General features: G+C 39.2%; 1 protein-coding gene across 19 annotated transcripts in view; it reads right to left on the bottom strand.

Annotated features, from left to right (window-relative positions):
- ESRRG (estrogen related receptor gamma) overlaps window positions 1-20,987 on the bottom strand; it is a 693,887-nt gene that overhangs the window by 12,583 nt on the left and 660,317 nt on the right. For all 19 annotated transcript variants that reach the window (XM_055581899.1, XM_055581896.1, XM_055581897.1 and 16 more), the window contains one exon: window positions 4,101-4,370. In XM_055581899.1, the coding sequence (XP_055437874.1) occupies window positions 4,101-4,370 (270 nt within the window). The remainder of the gene's footprint in view (window positions 1-4,100; window positions 4,371-20,987) is intronic.

Raw genomic sequence — 20,987 nt, forward strand, 5'->3', positions numbered from 1 at the left:
CTCCAATAGAAATCATCAACTTTTTAATCCCTGAAATTACACCACATTCTGTACATATACCATTTGTATTTGAGGACAAAATACTGTCATGAGATGAGGATAATCACTTATGATTTAAAATTGATGACCAAAATATCATTTGCAGCTTGATATCAATTTGATGTTATTACTCCAGAAGTGGGATTCCCAGATGGCACAGTGGTAAAGAATTCGCCTGCAATACAGGAGATGCGGGTTTGATCCCTGGGTCAGGAAGATCCCCTGGAGAAGGCAATGGTAACCCACTACCACAGTCTTGCTGGGAAAATCGCAAGGACAGAAGAGCCTGGCAGGCTCCAGTCCTGGGTGTCACCAAGAGTCAGACACAACTGACCTGGCATACATGCACACTCTTGAAGTACTGTGTATAAGTAAAAAGAAAACTCAACTTAAACATGTAGATTCTATTTATTCTCCAACAGCCCAGGGTTAAAATTGCTCTAGGCTGGGGGTGGATCTGGAGTGGCAACAGTTGGCATGTGAGGGGTGGCTATGGAACTTGAAGCTCTTGTGACTTAACCAAAGAGAATGATCAGACTAAAAGTAATTCTTAATCTTAAACTGCTTTTAATCTTTCATTGCATAAAAGTGAGTATATTACCTTGGGGCTAGTGATAATAGTTTTCAATAAATCTTGGACAAAAGAATCAAAAGAACCAATTGAGAGAATAGAATCATATGCTATAATCTTACCTAAAATGCTTATAGCACTATCTTACTCTCTTTATGTCTTATGAAGACAAAGTGAATTCTAGAATCATAGAATTCCCCAAATGGAAAGAATTCTAGAGATTAGTCAAAACCTCTTGGTTAATGTGTCAGAAAGCTAGGGCCTTACAATGCCAATGTTCAAATTGTGACCTAGATTCTCCTTTTAAAATTCAATCGCACGAGATGTATCAGGGGTGCAATATTTCTCAAGAGATTATTGTTCTCTCTCCAAAATAGAGACTATGTAGTTGAAATGAGCCTATAAAGTTTCTTACCTTCAAATATAAGTGGAATAATTAGAGTTTTCAAATATTAGAATATCATAATCACAGTATTGTTGCTGTTGTTTAGTCCCTCAGTCATTTCTGACTCTTTGTGACCCCATGGACTGTAGCCTGTCAGGCTCCTCTGTCCATGGGATTTCCCAGGCAAGAATCCTGGAGTAGCTTGTCATTTCCTTCTCCAGGGGATCTTCCCGACCCAGGGACTGAACCAGTGTTTCCTGCATGGGTAGGAGGATTCTTTACCACTGAACCACCAGGGAAACCCTTACCACAGCATTAGCTCACGATACACTGGGATTTTTGGCTATGTACCTAAAGACAGGGAACATACTTTCAATGGCTTTCTGGTGTTATAAATATTCCTGAATTCATATGTGACAGAAACATAGCTACAAAAAATATGACAGCCATTATCAGGAAGCCAATTCCCTGTTTCCCAAGCATAAGCACAACATTTATAATTATTGAATAAAGACAGGTGTTTAAAATAAGCTGAAATTTAGATTAATGAGACAATGGTTGTTAACACCGACAGCCCGAAGGAGAATGCTGAGATATTATAACAATAAAGTAGATTTTTTTCTCCACACAAAGTCTTTTACATTAATCTAAAATTTCTAAATATGAAAAGAAAAATTTACAAACTTTTTGGTATGTTTATGAGAAGTATTAAAATATATTTACATTGATGTGTTTGGCAGCTTAAGAAACACTGGTTCCTAGCAAGATCGAATCTACAACTTTATTGATGTCCTTCAAATAATGGTTAAAAAAATGGAATAAAACAGCATCATATTGGCAGTCTCAAACAAAATGACTTTCTGAGTGGTTTATCCCAAGCTAAAACAGTAGGGCTTACAGGTTGGATGGATGAGAGAAAGCTATATTTACACGACAAAGGAGAGGTGACACCACGTAGACATTAAAAGTCCTTATAGTGCTTAATCACTACTCCTTCATTACAGACTCTGATTCTATTAATTTTTCTTGGTACTGAGAAGCTGAAAAATGTTAGAATTACTTACAGGAGAATTTTGTGATGTAGAGAAGTAGCATACTACTGAATAATACTATGCTAGAAGAGAGGGTTTGTTGACTATTTCTGGCTTAACACATGAAAAATAAACTGACTAGTTCTTTAAAGAGTTTCTAATCACCACTCATTGCTCAAAAGTAGGTCACTTCCTCCCCCTCACAGAAGAGAATGTGGGATTCGAACATCATATATCAAAATATTAATGATTATACTTCTAAACAACAGTGACAAATGCTGCTACTAATTAATTCAGGTAATTTAAATTATAATCCATAGCCATAAAGTATATAACTAATATCTAAAATTACAAAATTTTAGCAATTTTGATGATAAAGTTTTAGCATTGCATAGCATTCATGATTAGTTAATAATTCACAAAAAGCAATTTGAGACACAAAAGATACACAACACACTGGGCTATATTTTAAAAATAATTAACCAAGTAAATGTTTTAAATTAGAACCACTATACAATTTCCAGATAAAAATTCTTCCCAAACCATCACTGGATCTTTCATCCAATTATGAAAGATGCTTTAATGGGAAGTCCATACCAACTAATAAATTCTCAGAACATTTCTATCCCATCTCCCACTTTGGTCTTCCAGACAGCAGGGGTTTCTTCAGGGTTTGTGATGATGATGCCATGTGTCATCAAGAGTCATATTTTACAATTTCACAAGGGGAGGAGGAGAGAAGCGAGTGGTATTTTAAGGAAGAGGGGTCCATTCGCAATTAAAAGTGTGAAATGCTAAACTCCATTATGAAGACAAATAGCAAAGTACAACTTCATTGTTGAAAACAATTTCCCTCCTATCAGTCCAAGGATTCATGCATCAATATTGTAGATGAACTGTTAATTACAAAATCAATTAAAAATTATTCCTAAAAACAGTCACGCATCCCTGGCTCTCATGGGGGCAATTTGGGCAGAAGGTCTCATCTCACTAGGACCGCGCCAAATCACAAAGTCGTCATCCACAAGTAAGCAAAAGCAATCTGGTTTTTCATTTTTCAGCGCGGCTGAGCCCAGCCTGAGATTGATCGTCACATATGGCCCCAGAAAACAAACTGTCAATACCTTGAATGCTGCAGAATTTGAACAAATAGCCATCCGCCCATTCAAGCCACTCATTGCATCCCATTTAACAGATTTTATTGACAGTTTCCTTCTTGTAATTAAAGGGAAAACTACTGGCCGGCAACCAAGATAAAGTTCAAAGATAGGGTCAAAACAAAAGCAGATGGAGGGGCACGATGTGACTGTCAATGGTACATAGCATCAGAGCGTGTTATTGACGCAGGTATCTAAAGATCGGCACGTCATTAAGGAGGGATCTATCCTGGACTTTATGCAAATGCTGAGAGAGACTTAAGACCACAGTCAAGCATCCAGAGAGGCACAAAGGCAAAAACAACAAAGCACCAACGATTTTTACTTATCAGAGTTTGCTCTCTATTTTAGCACATTTCAGTTCTCATGTAAAGACCGTTTATTCTCATAATTCTTAACCCTTACTACATAGGTAATACCTTTAAGGGAAATACTCCTTTGCAGAATTCGACTGCTAGAGAATTCCAGAAGGGAAGAAAACAGTATTCTCTGATAACCAGAATGAAAAGCAACACAACATATATGATTCCAATTAAAAAATTTGCATTATAAGGTAGGGGAATGATTTGCATTTCTAACTCACACTTATGTTCACTTGTGTAAATAAGACAAAGGACCTAATATTGTCCTGAGCGTCCATTTACACCTCTGCCACTTTTGCTTTGCCATGATTTGTGTTAATGAACAATTTGGTGGTATAAGGGACACAGCCCTTAATAAGCAAATAAAATAAAAATAACTCCCTTTAAGTTGGTTTTTCTTTTCTTCTAACTTTTCCCTAGAAAGTTATGAGGATTATAATTTTGCTGACTCAGAATTTACAGCTGGGTCTAGTAAATCCCTGAAGAAGAAGGTAAGTGAAGGGGCAGAACTGACATATTAGGAAACATAACAACGAACCATGTCAATATGCCAACCTGAATTAGCGAGAGCTATCGCTTTGAGGGTGACAAATTCTTCTTTCTCCAGCTTCATGCTCTTGTATTTTTTTACCAGCTGCAGGATAGCATTATTTAGGTCAAGAAGGCCTGCTAATTTGGACTGGTCTTCATCCATTATATAATCGTCTGCATAGACAAGTTCATCCTCAAAGGAAAGAGATCGGTACACGACACCAAGGATCAAGATTTCCATCCAAGCACTTTGCAGAAGGCTCATCTGGTCCGCCAGGGACAGCGTGGAGAAGCCTGCATGGGGATATAGGCAGATCAAGTTACTTTAAAGCCATCATATCATAATGCAACATTAGCTTCATATGGTAGTCAGCTTCTGCATAGGTGCTCAAAATTATGCTGAGCTCTGATTAGCTGCTCTTAAAGCTTCCCCTGCCCATTTTGCCAACGGCAAAGTAAAAGGCACCAACCAGCTTCAACTTGTTGGTGTTTTCGCCATATTTGAGACACAGCTGACAGGAATATAATAGATAAGAGGTAGTTTTCTTTCACTTGAAAATACCATGCAATCATGAAATACAATTGATTTCTAGTGGAAGTCTTTATGAATGTCTTAAATGGAAGGAAGTGTTAGTCGCTCAGGCATGGCTGGCTCTTTGTGACCCCATGGACTCTAGCCCGCCAGGGTCCTCTGTCCCTGGAATTCTCCAGGCAAGAATACTGGGGTGGGTAGCCATTTTCTTCTCCAGGGAAACTTCCCTACTCAGGGATCAAACCTGGGTCTCCTGCATTGCAGGTAGATTTTTAACCATTTGAGCCACTCTTACCAGGCTTGATAGTTTGATAGGAAGTCAAACTATCAACTACCTCATCTCCAAAAACTGCTCTTGATAAACATGAAAGTGAAAAACAAAACCCCAAAAAACAGAAGCCCCAAATAAAGGACAACAATCTAGGCCACACAGTAGAGTACAATCTGGAACCATTTCTCTGTAGTAGTCACAAGTACAGCGAGCGCTGAGTACGATTACACCCAAAAGAGCTTTCTTAATTGGATATTCTGTCCCCACTGACATTTAGCATGAATTCCATTTTTTTTTTTAATTCCTTTTTAAATAGCGATTATTGGTATCAAAGAAGATGGAATACTTTGCAGACTGGTCCCCTCACCAAAGAGAGAAGCCACACTTTATTCTTGATATTAGGATCCACTCATTTAAAAAGTTAAACATGGAGACCAGGAGGTACAATGGACAAAGTGTGAGCAGAGACAGATCCTAAACTTCAGTATTCGCTCCACTGAACTACTGGCTGTGTTACCTTGAGCAAGATAATTTCCTTGTACCCTAATTTCTGTTTTGCAAAACAGTGCTTTATAATATGTATTCTATAAGTGTAGCTATATGATATGCTATTTTTATCTGAAATACCTGGATGACTGCTTCAATCCTAAACCTGGTCTGCATTTATACATACATGTTTAAAGTCCCTTCTGAAGTTGAGAAAACACAAATAACAAAAAATTAAAAACAAAATGTGGATCAAGAGGGAAACATGAAGTAGGACAATTAAACCTACTCAGGAGTAAAGATACCTATTTAAATTTTAGGGGGATTAGACCCAGACTCTAAAAGAAGTCTTAGTGGAGATAACCTGATGATCAGTTGCTTACTTTTGCCTTAAGAAAAAAAGTTTCTTAAAACTTCACCTTCATTTCAAGGTTATGCCCAGGAACTCCAAGGGTGACAAACCATATCTATGGTTTTTGAGGACAATGGTACCATGATTTCAGATTCTGCCACCAAGAATTCCACAGAAGGAAGAAAGTATTGATAATGCAACTTATAAAATCTGTTATTACTCCCTTTCTAGAACCTATTACCCAAATCATAAATACCCACTGCTGTTCAGCTTTCTTAGGCTCCTACCTTTGGCTATTGTTCTTAATCATTTTTATTCATCACAAATTATTCATGTTTCCTGAGAGAGCAGCAACTATAGCACGGTAAAGAAAAGGAAATCATTTCCTGGCCCATTGGAGAAAAACTAGTGGTTGGACATTTGGTACCCTTCACTTCAAGTGTTTAATAAAATCACCAAGAGGGATTAGTCCCACTTTTCTTAAGGCCCACGTAAAAAGCATTTATTTAATTTTTTTTCTTTATCAAGTTGCTTACCTATTACTTAACTGATCTTCTTTTGGACTATGTCTCTTTTTCCTTTTTCTCTATTCTTTCTTTGTCACCAAAATATGGGGTTACATGAATAAATGTCTGCTTAGAATTAGAGATGTCACAACTTTTAACAGGGAATTACAAAGAGAAAAATAACAATCGAATCTGAGTAGATGTGGCTCCATTTCCTTTTCATGTTGAGAATGTTTTACAACAAATAAACCAAAAATCAAACAAACAAATATTGATCTTTTTTCCAGTCCCCCACTGCAAGAAAAAGATGTCCTGCAAATTAAAATACCTAAGAAGAGAGACTAAGCAGGAATTTCTTTTGTAAATAGAAGAGACGCAAAAATAGTCATCTAGGAAGTTCTGAGCAAAAGGAGATGGGTAATTTCCATTCGCCTTCGTATCCTTGTTCCTTTTCATGCTCCCAAGCAGCAGTTTTTCTGCAGCAGCAGATGGACAGAGCGCATAGCCTGCAGCAGCTTCCTGTGACAGCCCTATTCTCCAGCCCAGACACTGCTGTTAGTAAATAGATTTACACATTCTCCAATCTCCACACATCTTTCTGCCGAATAATTAAAAGCAGGATGATTAGTTTATTGAGTGGAAGGAGGAACTTTTTTATTGAGGTCCATCCACGATTTTATCAGGGCCAGCACTTTTACGGTTGTCAGGAGGATGCAGGCATCCAATTTTTCTTATCTGCCTGATTAATACAAACGCTGTTTCAGGACGCATTAATTAACAGATACAAATCTACGTTCTCATGGAAGGATCAATACGGAGAAGAAAAGAGGCATCAATGTGAATTTAGTGCTGATGATGGAGCAGGCACGCTATCGACATTTACGTGCACGGAAACTTTAAAGTTGCACGGGGGCCCTTTTGTCCCTGTGATTTACAAATGAACAATTTTTTTTCAGCCATGACAATGTTTCACACATTTCTTGGGGGGTTTAATTAAGCCAAAAACAATAAAACTTCATTTTCTTAGGTTGATCCTGTGACTTGATCCTTCTAGGGGTGGGTGGGTAGGTGGGTGGGTGGGTGTGTGTGTGAACCGAACTTGGCCTTTTACTTCTTAATGAAATAAAAACAAGGAAAAGGGTAACGAAAAGGTTCTCCTTTTGGAGGGTGGGGGTGGTCAGGGAGCACATAAAGATAGATATAGTACAAAAGGTCTGCTTGAGAGCCTCGAGTCTATTTCAAGCTGATCAGAGGAGGTGTAATTTTGCCAAACCAAAGGGGAAAGGACAACCTATGGTCTACACAGTATAAATAAAGTCTGGACTTTTATCTTTTCTTGGTCCAGAAATAGCTGGATCCCAACATTTTAACCCTTTCCTCCCAAACCCTTGCAATCTGGAAGCTGTCACAAAGAACTGTCCTGCCCAAATGCTTGGATAACAGTTAAACAGCCTTGTTATAAGCTGGCTGTGCTCACCTGAGCACTAAGGCAGCTGAACCCAAAATAGAGACGATATTTCAATTCCTCAAAAATTTCCTTCCTGGCCTTTAGGAGTGCTAGTTCTATTTTACACCCACAAAGACGCAGGGATGAAGTGATAATTTTATCAGTAGTCCTGAGCAAAGTAGAAAAACATAAGTGACCAAGAGCTAAATGAAAACGCCTATTTTAATGAACTGAGTCTAAGGAATTTTCTCAAAACACGACTGCTCCATGGTGCACACAGGCTTGCCTCCAAATGATAATTATTTGTTTGTGCTTTTACTGGGCCTTCAGTGGTGTTTTATAGCTACTGGACTACAAGTTAGAGGTCCTTCGTATCTATAACCTTTAGCTATCTTTGGCGAGAAACCTCTTTGCCAAGTGAAATAAAACACGCTTTGCCGTGGTGTCATGGGCACTTCATGGTTTGTACATCCCGGCATCTTAATCTTCAGTGTGTGACAGGTTATAGTTTTAAATGTTCAGCTGTATTACAGCTTTTTAAAATACACTGATACCATGGCACATTTTTTTCTTCCCCAGCTCCAGTCCATCCCAGGCATATTGCTGACATCTCCGATCTCTCTTCATCTCCACCCTAGAGTCAGTGCGACTTAATGTATCTCAGGCCTTCTGCAGGCAGAATGAGCCTCTACCTTAACCCACAGTTACGTAGCGTGTTTATCTGCAGGACGGCGTGGGCCAAATAAACCAGATGACACTTGGGAATAACATCATTTTGAACGATTGAAAAGCTTCTCGAGAGGCAGGTACCCTTGAAGTAACAGGCCTGAAGAAAGCATGTTTTGTGCCAAGTCCCTTGCTTTCTTCTCCTGGAAGCACCGGAGGTTGACAGTGGGGCTGTAGGCCCTTGTCAAGCACTTTTATTTATTTATTTTTAGCCTGGCAAACTGATGCACTTTGCAGTCAGCTTACCAAAAAGGCTAAGCATTTGAAAGTGTGAAGGGCAAAAAATATCTGACGGCTAGTCTTCAAAAGTACACTTTCATTTCAGAAAGCATAAATGTTTATTTCCTGAACAGAGTGTTGACAGAAATAGGCTGCCGTGAAGGCGTTTGGGTTTAACCCCTGCTAGGCATTTTCTTCTTGGCTGTTTCCTCGGAACAGAGCAAGCCTCTTGCATCTTTGGGGTGTCTGTTAATATCACTTAATCATGGCATTGATTTCTCTGTTCACAGTTTTTGAACTGTAGTGTCTCTGTCCCACCAAAAATGGACACATTTCAATGAAGAGCATAGCATGCTAAAATTACATGTATATCACAATGACATAACAACTCACTGAGATCACAAGCGGAGTTCACTGAGAGAAGCTGACTGAGCAACACGGAATCTTCAGCTCTCATAGAAATAAACCTAGTGTTGACAGGAACTAGAGAAACAAAGCATAACAATGGCACAAAGGTTTGGCCTTAGTTATTAATAAATGCAGATCCGTAAGCTTTGTCAGTGATACTCTCTTTTTTAGTCACTTGTTCTTCTCAAATAGGAGCAGACATATCATTTCTTCTGTGATTCGCAAAACACAGGGCTCGGGTTTATGTGTGTGTATGTGTGCACGCACGCACATGTGTGTGTATATATATATGTATACATAAAAGACCTTTCTCTCTTTATTTCCCATAGAGATGAACTTCATGGACTAGAACTCAGTTGGGGCTCAAGGCAAACAGCTACCAATAGTCCAGGGCCAAACTGAAAACCTGGAATATCCTTTTGGTGCTACCAGCAGCATTTTATTTAAACATTTTCTTTATAAAAGATAATTATTATCACTCTATTATTATCTCTCTACCATATTATATTATCTCTTTGTTGTATTAGTACCTAAGCATTACATACATACAGTGCTACCCTTTGAACCTTTATTCTTTTAGCCTGACTGAGACCCAGATTTCAAGCATTTAAATTCAATCACAGTTGGTTTGGGTGAAACGTAAGAATAACTGACAAAAATGGGATCGCTCCCTTTCTTGCCAATATGATCACTCATTTCAACATATGTGGAACACAAGAAATCTGTTTCTTTAGTTCTGTTTCTATACTCCAAGTAAGGTTCATGGATATTTTACAGAGCCGTTATCTTAAAATAGCGGTTTCATGGGACAAATGTGAAAATTAGAAAGACAGAACTCAGATTCAAAAATTACTTTATATCTGCATGGCAGAACTGACCACTGTGTGTACAATGATCTGGATAGCCGTGATAAACTAAAGGAGGAGAGAAGAGAGTTGAACAGGTGGTATCCACTAGTCCAAGGCACAATTACCACTATTCACCAAGCTTACAGGTTTGACTGGCCACTCACTGACCACTTATGCTGGTTATGTGAACAGCCGAATATGTTAGCAATCAGCACCCTCCTGGGCACTGCAATCAACAACACACCTCTATGCCCACATGGCACTGGTGAAATGCTTTCTTCAGCAATTGTTTCATGGTTTTTTTTTTTTTTTGGCCACACCACAAGGCATCTAGGATCTTAGTTCCCTGACCAGAGATTGACCTCGTGCCCCCTGCAATGCAAGTGAAGATTCTTAACCACTGGACTGCCAGGGAAGTCCCAGCAATTGTTTCTTGTTTCCCAGTCCAGCTTGCTAGAAAATTTTTTTTTAAATTAAATTAAAAATTAAAAGTGTAACAGCAGCTAAGGAAAAATATTCCCAGGCGGCAGCACAGGAAAGCCTCAAAATGACGGTACAAACTTTTTTGTTGGTTTGTTTGTTTCTGTGAGTGGGCAGGTTTAAACACTTGCCAACCTACTTTGAAAAGGACTTGAGAGAGGGCAGATGAATGCAAAATAAGAACCCAGAGAACATCTACAGGGAGGGTACAGCTTCTCTTTGTATATCCCACTTACCTACCATCTCTGAATGCTCCAGAGGAGCTGAAATAATTCCCTTAGTCTTTCCCCAACCCTCTCTGAGCTGGCCTCAACTGTACTTCTCTCCTTTCATCTAAGCCAAGAAGAAAGACAAATTGTTTGGGGTCATGGAGGCAAGGATAGAGAAGCTGCTTTCAAGGAGGAAACTCTAATAGCTTTCTTTTCTTACAACCTTTTTTTGTGTGTGGTACTAGTTGAAGACAACAAAGTTCTACCTGGGAAAACTCTTCTTTTTGATGTGACTAAAATTTGTTTGGCCATGAATCAAAAAAAAAGGCTGCACCATATATAAAATAGGACTCTTCAAAAAAAATCTGATAAAAGGGTATTGCCAGTTTTACTTTGGAATTAGATAGATACTGAGGAGGGAAAAACATTGTGAAGCTACATTTCTGATTTGGGGGGCAAAAAAAGAAACTACTGGAATCTTGCTCTCCCCAGTAGGACTGGTAAGAAATATCTTGTGTGTTACAGGGGCCAGAACAGTTGTCCAAGAAGAATCAGCCCAGCCCCACCAGATAGGCAGGCATTATCCTCTTTAGGAAATTCTCAAGAAGTGTGCATCAGTTTTGGTCTAAGACTTGATATAAAAGTCAAACCCTCAAAATAAACACAGGTCGACTCTGTCTTGAACTTTGGGGATCTTTAAGGCTGGTAGACATTTCCACAAACTTTTTAAAGAGTATGTAGGAAACTTTTAATGTCAAATATTCAACAGCTAAGGGCTTACTGCTATGGGTAACAGAGGAGGGAAGAGGCTGTGGTGTGGGGAGCAGTGACCTTGAGGTCTGGGGATCTGAGTTCTGGTTCCATCTCTCCCCGTGACCAAGGGTGTTAACTTGGCCCCTGCTGTTAAGTTGAATCACTGCCCTCCAAAAGCTGTTGGAATCCAAAATCCCAGGACGTGAATGTGACCTTATTTGGAAATAAGGTCTGTGTAGATGATCAAGTTAAAATGAGGTCATTAGGGTGCTGCTGCTGCTGCTAAGTCGCTTCAGTCATGTCCGACTCTGTGTGACCCCATAGACGGCAGCCCACCAGGCTCCCCGGTCCCTGGGATTCTCCAGTTAAGAACACTGGAGTGGGTTGCCATTTCCTTCTTCAATGCATGAAATTGAAAAGTCAAAGTGAAGTCACTCAGTTGTGTCCAACTCTTTGTGACCCCATGGACTGCAGCCCACCAGGCTCCGCCGTCCGTGGGATTTTCCAGGCAAGAGTACTGGAGTGGGGTGCCATCTCTTTCTCCGAGAAGAAAGGCTTCCCTGACCCGGAAGGTCATTAGGGTGGGTCCTCATCTAATCTGATTACAACTTCATTGAAGGGGAAATTCAGACTCAGAAACAAACAGGAGGAAAACAAAGTGAAAATACACAGAATATTATCATCCACAAACCATGGGATGCTGGTGGCTACCTGAAGCTAGAAGAAAGGCATGGGATAGATCTCAGAAGGAGCATACCCTCCAGACACCCTTGATCTCAGACTTCTAGGCTCCAGAACTGTAAGACAAATGCTTAAGTCATTCAGTTTGAGGTACTTAATTATAGCAGCCCAAACAAACTGCTGGTTTCCCTGGTGGCTCAGTGGTAAAGAATCCGCCTGCCAATGCAAGGTATTCAGGTTTGATCCCTGGGTCGGGAAGATCCCCTGGAAAAGGAAATGGCAACCCGCTCCAGTATTCTTGCCTGGGAAATTCCATGGACAGAGGAGTCTGGTGGGCTACAATCCATGGGGTCTCAAAGAATCGGACAATACTGAGCGCGCACACGCACACACACACAGAGGAAACCAATACAGACCCGCAGCTGATGCTTCACCTGTCAGTGTGAAATGAGGACCAAACATCTCTGAAGCATCTTCCAGCCCCAATGCCGTCTGACTCCGAATAACAAACGGAGAGCTGCTTACATGAAACACAAGCCTGTGTGGGGAGTAGTGAGCACCTCTGATGAAGACTGCCGGATAGGGAGTAAATCAACTAGCATGGGTGCAGCTCTGCCACCAACTAGCCATGGGGCTCAGCTCCCGGGATTCCTGCTTTCTCACCCGTAAAATGAAAGGTGGGAACAATCTTCCCAAAGTTTGGGTCCAGTCCTGCATCATTCAGGTTTTCAGTGGTTCCACCCTAACACAATTCAAATCAATCAATACTTGGTACATCTATGATGAATGAAACACTGTGCTCATAACCATGATATTAATATTACACAAGATGATATGATTCCTGCGCTCTCAGACTTTATGGTTTAGTAAATGAAAAGGGGTACACCACGAGGTGAAGTAGGTAGGTACCACAAAGAAGGCTCACACTGAGTGCATTGGGCTGGCCAAAAAGTTCACTCGGTTTTTTCCATACCATCTCACAGAAAAACCCTAATGAACTTTTTGGCCAACCCAATAAATGCAGAGGAAGAAAGATGGGTGTTTGGTTGGACGCATCCTCCCAAATGGACCCATCACTTTGTCTCCTTTTCTTCCTCTGTGGTTTTGGTTTGGGTCTCCATCTTCTCTTTTGGGATAAAGGATACACAAATCCTTATGGCTCGTGTTTCCCACTTCTGTCCTACCTGTGGTTATTCAAACATTCTGTTGAATATGAAATCTAACTCTGCTATTCACTGATACAAATGTTTTCTTGGCTTCCACATCTCCTGAAGGACAAAACTGAAACTCTCTGGCACAAGATGAAATTTCTTTAAAAAAAAAAAAGATGACATTTCTTTCACTCTGTGGCCTTTCTCATCCTTTCCTTCCATACCTCCTGAAAATTTCTCACCTGGGAAGTGCTCTGTGGATGGCTTAACACCTTGAAAACTGAGACCATTTTCCCAACCCCCATGTCAAACCCCACACCTTCACGACTTCCCAGATTAACAGCAACACCACCTACCAGCTGCCTCACCCCTAGCCTCTCAGGGATCTATCACCAAGTGTTCTCTTTAATTCCTAATCTCAAGTGCATATATTTCTTTCCTTCCTTACTGTCCTGTGTATCACTGATTCTGTGTAGATCCAGTGCAAGTGATAGTGGTGAGATGCAGAACAGGCTAGTGGAGCTCAAGGTACAGACATAAGCAAGTGAGGGAGTGGGGGTGACGACATCTGCCCAACAGGTATATCCATACCCTTCTTGTGCATTTCCCCGATCTCTGAGCTCTTACCAGTGGAGACCTTCTCTTCTTTGCTCCTTGCTGTATCCACAGCACTTCCAGCACTGCCTGCCATGTAGCATGTGCTTGATAAATACGTGCCAAATGAATGAATGATAGAAAATTCCTTGGAATGGACTGGCTTTCAACAAGAATGGGAGGCTAAAGAAATAAATATTTCAGATACCAGCTCCAACCCCCCAAATATTTGAACACTTCACAAAAAACTGCCTAATGTTTTTTTAATTCAACAAGTGTTTATTAAGGCACTGATTATACATAAATCTTTTTGCTTGTAAGTGCCTATCTAGTATACAGGATTTTCTCTGGAGCCACTTAAACTCTGATAAAGTTCTGCCTAAATTTCACAACCTCAGCCAGTTCTTTTTGAATTTGTAATTAAAGTTGACATTTTAATCATACTGCCTAACTACGTTCTCCTATATTTACAAATAACCATTCACAACAGATTCCATGATCATGTCATGACTTTTTTATTATTTACAAGTATCTGTAATTAATTTCTCTACTTTACCCTAGTTGTGTAATTATTTTGACAATGTGCAAATTTAGTATCTGGAGCTAGTATTTTAATTCTCTGAAAGCCTGACTTAGGTCACGAATCAAAGAAAAAGCTCACTGCCTCTTTCTACTCGCTGGAATAAAAATTTGTATCTCTACCATTTTCACATAAATTCTTAGGAGACTCCAAATCTAGCTTTGATAAAGCCAAAGTCACTGATAAAGGCACTTTCTACACTTTAAAAAAATGGCAAGCAGATTGAGCAATCCTGTATTTTCTTTATTCATTATGAGTTTCCTTTCCTTGAGTCAAAAACAGCAACGAAAAGGCAATGCAATAAAAACGCCTTCAGGTATGGCAACTCCCTCTCGGTCCATTCTAGAACAATGGATTCTAATACTCACTTGTCAGAAGTATTTGCAACATGACAGCCATTGGGCAGCACGAGGGAGTGAGGTGGCTTCCCACTTGAAAGCAGCAAATTAGGCATTTACAGCAGTGAAGACGGTACTTGTTGGTTACGACCTTTCCCTGTGACTGCACAAGTAGGTGTTAATGTAATTTAAATGCCACTTGGACATGTTTCAGGTTTATCAAACTGGTTTGTACATCCATTCTTAGGCAATCATTTTGAAGGGGAACTATTTCCACCTGCTGTAGGAACAAGCATAGCTAGAAACAGCCCTAGGCAAATATTGTGGGCAAGTGAAGGAGGATCCGTTTAACTTAAGAAAAAGTCCGGTTGGACCTTGAGGAAATCAGACAGGAGGTCAAAAAATACCTTTAGTAAGTTGGGTAGTTGGTTCACATTACTTTTTATGAACCCTGTTTTTTCCATTTTTTTGTACGTATTCAGCTGAGAGTCTGCATTTATGGACACACATGTTAGGTCTCTTGGAAACCATAATTTTTCATTTAAAATAGGGACATGGTGAGAAACTCAAGAAGATGAATTTTGCTAACACAAATTTTCAGATCAAATACATTTTTTTTTACAATTCAAAATTTTAATAAACTAAACAATGTTATTAATAAAGCATATCATCTGTCAGAGTTTAGCAAGAGAGAGATGTGCCTCTAATCCTCTTTAGAATTGCTGGAGAAACAATCCCAACTATAATTTTGGGTTGTTTTTTTAAAACAACAGTGCATTATTGGCATTTTTTACCTTCCTTTATAATTCCTAATATTTGATTTTTAAACTGTGTTTCTGATCCCAAAATATACTTTAAATTAAAAATAAATTTTTGTGAGTTTGTCTTTTGCCCACACATGAAACGTGATAACTTTTTAAAAAGATGAACCACTTTCAATGGGAACATTCAATCATTAAAGGAAATCTATAAATAGCAAGTTAGCCGTGGCTGCTTTGTCTTGTTATATGTGACAAAACATAATATTCTGATATTGAAGAATCTAAAAGCACATTCCACACATTGGATAAAATAGAAATAAGCTGTTGTAGTATATACATATATATTCCTACATATGAAATAAATTGGTTATATATTATATATATATACACATGGGTGTGCATATTCATATATATATATAAAACTACAAATATATAGTTTACATATATCTAAATGAGTTAACATAATGAAAAATTAGAAGGAAAAAAGAAATGATCTATCCACCCTAATTTGATTTTGGATTAAATGCTGCCCATTCAAGGAAAGTAAGTGTTCAAACTTTCTCCCAATGCACCTGCTTGCATTAACAGAGGCACAGTTGCTAGCTTATGGCTTAGGGTATTCAGTCAAAAGAGTCTTTTTTTCACACCATTTTTCCATTTGTGAAGGCCACATCCACACACCTGAAGCCACAGAATGATGTTGGCATCATGAAAGACTGAGTTAATTCTCTGAGCTCACCCAAAACTGTGCAAATTTTATTTCCGCTGCCAAATACCAAAGAACAGAACATTGCGATCATCTTGTTTGCTTTCACTTAAAGGATCAAGAATTGATTCTCTCTGGGATCTCTAAGAGAAAGTCACTTCTAATTTCTTTATTAATTTTATATAACATGCCTTCAAATCTTTTCTAACATACCAAATTAAGTCTCTTGATATAGAAACACAAATCTCAACAGGAGCACTAATTATGAGAGGCTTGTTGTTTATGGAATTAAAATTTATTTCTTCCCTTTTCTCACTTTTACTTCTTATATATAAAGCAGAAAAGAAAAAAAAAAAGAAAATCTTCAGGTGTGCTTTTCTTGATTTTTCCCTAAGTAGAAAGATACTATAATTCAGTGTCTCCAACATATGCCCTAGAAAGAGGAGAGGCAGGAAAAAAAAAAAAGGCAAAAAACTAAGAGGTCTTCTGCATAAATGCAAGTTAAAGGATTTACAGCGAAGGCTATTAAAAACAAAGTGTCATATGTATTCGTGAAAGAACGTAGAAGAAATATGTTATCCATGAGATGCATGTCATAGATGTGAAATTATAGCACCCTGACCCTGAAACTCCACATTCAAATAATATTAGAAATTATCACTATCTATGCTTAAAAACCCGGGCATAATTTGTGCTCCAGACAGCAAGGAAAAACAGCAACTCTGAATTTCTAGCCCTGAGAGTTGGGTTTAAAGTCAGGCTCTCACATGATTTTTCTCTGGGGCTAATGAAGATCTGTTTATGAATATTTACTCCCAAGTTCACGGCTGGTGTTTGCTGGCTCAAGCAGAGCTAAGTCATTACGGCTTGGCACACGATCCACCGGGGAGGCTACCAGTTATCTTCTCACTGACAACAGAGGCAACCCCTCCGATTCCTCTGCCTCCCCTCCTTCTTCTCTACACTGCCCTGATTTGGATAACTGGCCAAGTTAACAGGAAACAAAAAAACTGAGAAACAACACAGCTCTTGGAATTTCTCAACCACATGAATGCAGAATTGTTATCAGTCTTGAAATGCTGCCTGTCCTATTTACCACAGATACATAATATACAAGCCAAACCTGCAAACCTGCGCCTCTTAGAATAACTCTTTCGAGACACTCTTCCATTCAAAAGTAGAATGGAGGAGGGAGATGGAGCTGCGGTGTAAAGCTCTCACATTGTCATGGCTCTTCTCCTGAAATGAACAAGAGCACCCACTGCACCGCCTCTCTGTCTCCCTGCTTGGATCTTTTGGAGAAGGAAATTTATCTTTGCATCTCACCTCTCCTCTATGCTGTGACCAATCCCTTTCATGTCACTGAGATCCTGCAAATAGATCCAGGAAATCCTAGAAATTTCTAGATGAGGCTGATTCAAGAAAACAAGCAAGAGGTTATTAAATAAAGAGTTACCATTCAGGCGTGAATCTAGCTGGAAGTTGCACTGCATCCTAACTCCATTTGAGTACCATGAAGGCACCTCTGCAGGCAGAAACTCTTAAACATCTGCAACAGTCCAAAATGAAAGAGGAGGGGAAAAAAAGAAGAAGGAAAAAAAAAAAAGCTGCCTGATTCTAATACACCTAATTAGCCATCGGCAGACTCTTAATTGCATACATTAGGATGATTCCATAGTGGAGATTAATTCTAAATATACCCAAGCAGCTGGTTAAGATGCCATGGATTACAGTGTGGACTGTACTTTTCCACTTAATTAGATATCAAAATTAAGCAGCAACAAGCATTTTGACATAACGGGGATCAAGCCGCTGCTTGGTATCCCAGAGCTGCACTTAAAATGACCGCTAAACAGAGCCGCACAGATGGAGAGATATTAAATGCCGCACTGGAAAGTAATTTCAAATAATAAAATATCAATATTTACATTTTAATTACCCCTACTGAGAGCCGCTCTGTCATTTTCACTATTGCCGACGCAGCAAGGGGTAGTGAAATGACATTGCAGCTCTGGCTGCAATGACTATTTTGTTTCCATTAAAGAATGACAAGTGTTTTAGAGGCAGTGACACTCGGTGTGTGAACAAGAATGACAGCAGATCAGAAAATTCCTATTAAGGGACTAAATGCCTCAACAAGAGAATTGACTCTGAGCAGCAGCTCTTCCTTGAAGCACATAATCCTTTCCAAATTTTCTGCTGAAAGTTTATTATTGGGGATGCCCAAGGGAAGTTTTAGTCTCCCATGAAATATTTAGATTGGTAAAACGTTATATGATGATCGCCAATCTAAAAACAATAATACTTGACATGAACAAATATCCAGGAGTTCTGTGTAAATCACAAAGAAGTTAAGGGTTTCTTTTTAAAAATTTCTGTCATTGAAATTGGCAATACCATTGATCACGTTTCCTTGAAACATATCTATTTCCTATCAAATGCATGGATGAAAGCTCAGGATGTGACTTCGAATCATCATAGTAAAAATGCTGGGCTTGTTTGCCCCAGTTTTTCATTAGTATTTTTATTGTATGCAACCATCTCAATCATAATTTCCTTGACATGGAAAATAAAGTTAAAAAATGGGTAACAATTTGTATGTGTAAAATGCATATCCATGTGCAAAGATACTATAGATTTTTCTTTGGCTTCTGTTATTATTTAAAAGTAGCAAATTCCTTGCAGCTCTTAGAGGCCCTCCTCAAATTTAATTACTCTTTATGGGGTGCGAAGATGAGATCATGGAAAAAAATAAAAGGTATATATGAAACGTGACATGCCACATTCACAGGATAATAAGTGAAAACGGTAAAGCCTTCCTTTGGGGATGACTGTCAAAACTGTAGAGATCTTGAAAGAATTTTAATGCCTCAAGATATGAGAGAGCGTATAAGAGAAACTCCTTGGTCACTATAGTAGGCAGTTAACTGACCCCCTATCTCAGAGCCTGCATTTATTTAATGTGTAGAGATGAACAACCATAAACATGATGAATGGCTATAGCGGGAGGCTGAATAGAATTTTTCAAAGAAGAGAAAAGGGAAGTTGGGGAGTGATACAGACCCTTAGCCCTCTTCTACTCCCATTCCTTTTAAAATACCAGTTTTGAAGTTGGAATAAAAACTTGGTAATAGGCATGGGAGACTAATGCTGATTCTCGAGGAGATGTTCCTCGGAACAACAAAAGAAAAGGAAGTGCCTAGGAAAGTATGTCTTAAGCATCCTTAATGCTTTTAGGACAAGACAGATCCCCATTTCTCAGCTACCAGCACCTTTTAATTTCTGAAAGAGCCACGGTTGAAAATCTTAATTAATTGTTCCATACTGCTTCAGGATCATTATGCAATGTAATAAAGGCCGTGTAATTATGAAATTTTACAGCCATTACCAAGGCTGATGGCTCGTATTTCATCCTCAGCTGGACCCGATGGCTTTTAGGCACTCGGCTCCCCTTTGATGAACTACAGACAGATCTATCAGGCCCAAACAATATCCAGGCGAGGCAGCTATAATAGCTACCTACAGATGAAGCCATAGATAAAGATAAACTATAAATCTACACACACAAATGCAGGCACATCGCCTGGGGATGACAGAGAGAGGATGAGACATTTGGGAAAGGCAGACGCTCCCACGAAGGCGACCTCCTGCGTCTTCCCTTCATTTCACTCCGGAATGGCTTGGATTTTATAAAAGACCGCGAAACCCAAGTGAACGTCTCATTTATTCTCTGTATCTCAATATCAAATGAGAAAAGGCAGGGGTGTGAGAGTATGTCCATAAGCATTGTACTTAGTGCATTATTTAAAGAGTAGAAACTACTCAGATATCCTAACGTCTATTTCAAAGGTGAAAGAAAAAAAAAAAAGGCTAGCTATTTATAATTTTTTTTGCCCAAAACTAGCACTAACGTGGCAATCCAAAATAAGCACATTGTGGCAAATTAGAGTACATCTCATGAGTATCTTTTGTAGAGATATGAACATTTAAAAAATAATTTAAGAACAACAAAATGCCACGCTGAAACGCAGAGAGAGAAAAACACAATTATATTCATATATAACTATTATAACTAAGGGATTCCCTGGTAGCTCAGACAGTAAAGAATCCGCATGCAATGCGGGAGACCTGGGTTTGAACCCTGGGTTGGGAAGTTCCCCTGGAGAAGGGAATGGCAACCCACTCCAGTATTCTGGTCTGGAGAATTCCATGGTCTGTATAGTCCATGGGGTCGCAAAGAGTCGGACACGACTGAGCAACTTTCACATATTATAACTAAAACTTTTGTAGCTTGAAGTATTTTTCATTTTGGCATGTAAGAATTCATATAGCCTGAGAAGTGATAAAACTATGGTCTGAAAAAAATAAAAAAAAAAAACTGCAACTATGGTCTGGTTAATGTTTCCAACATCTCTTTTTTTATGTCAATTAAACATTTATGGAGCTCCTTTTAATCATCAAGATAAACGGAAAAGGGCCACCAAGGAGGTTCATTTGATGACTGTTAAGTGCTACACTCCGGGGAGCACTGAGTTCAACCCTGCCTCTGGGATGTGGCAGCGACTTCACAGAGCTATGCCCTCAGTCCTTACGATGTCTGGCTCATTTCATGAATATGACCGGACAGCCAGTCTTAACTTGGTTTATCCAGGGGAAAAAAAAAAATGCCTATCAGAGGGTAAATCTAATTCAAGGTGCAAGCTCCAAGGGTGGACCATGCCTGGCAAGAAAGAAAAGTAGCACGATGTACCTAGGGTGATTTTGAGATTGAAGACAGGCTGTGAGGTAGGATGTATGAGTAAGGGGGCTGGTGAACATAAATAAGGATATAATATGGGTTTAAGTGGCGTATAGTCTCTAGAA

This window comes from Bubalus kerabau, chromosome 5, assembly GCF_029407905.1.
Source record: "Bubalus kerabau isolate K-KA32 ecotype Philippines breed swamp buffalo chromosome 5, PCC_UOA_SB_1v2, whole genome shotgun sequence".
In the NCBI taxonomy this organism is placed as follows: Eukaryota; Metazoa; Chordata; class Mammalia; order Artiodactyla; family Bovidae; genus Bubalus; species Bubalus kerabau.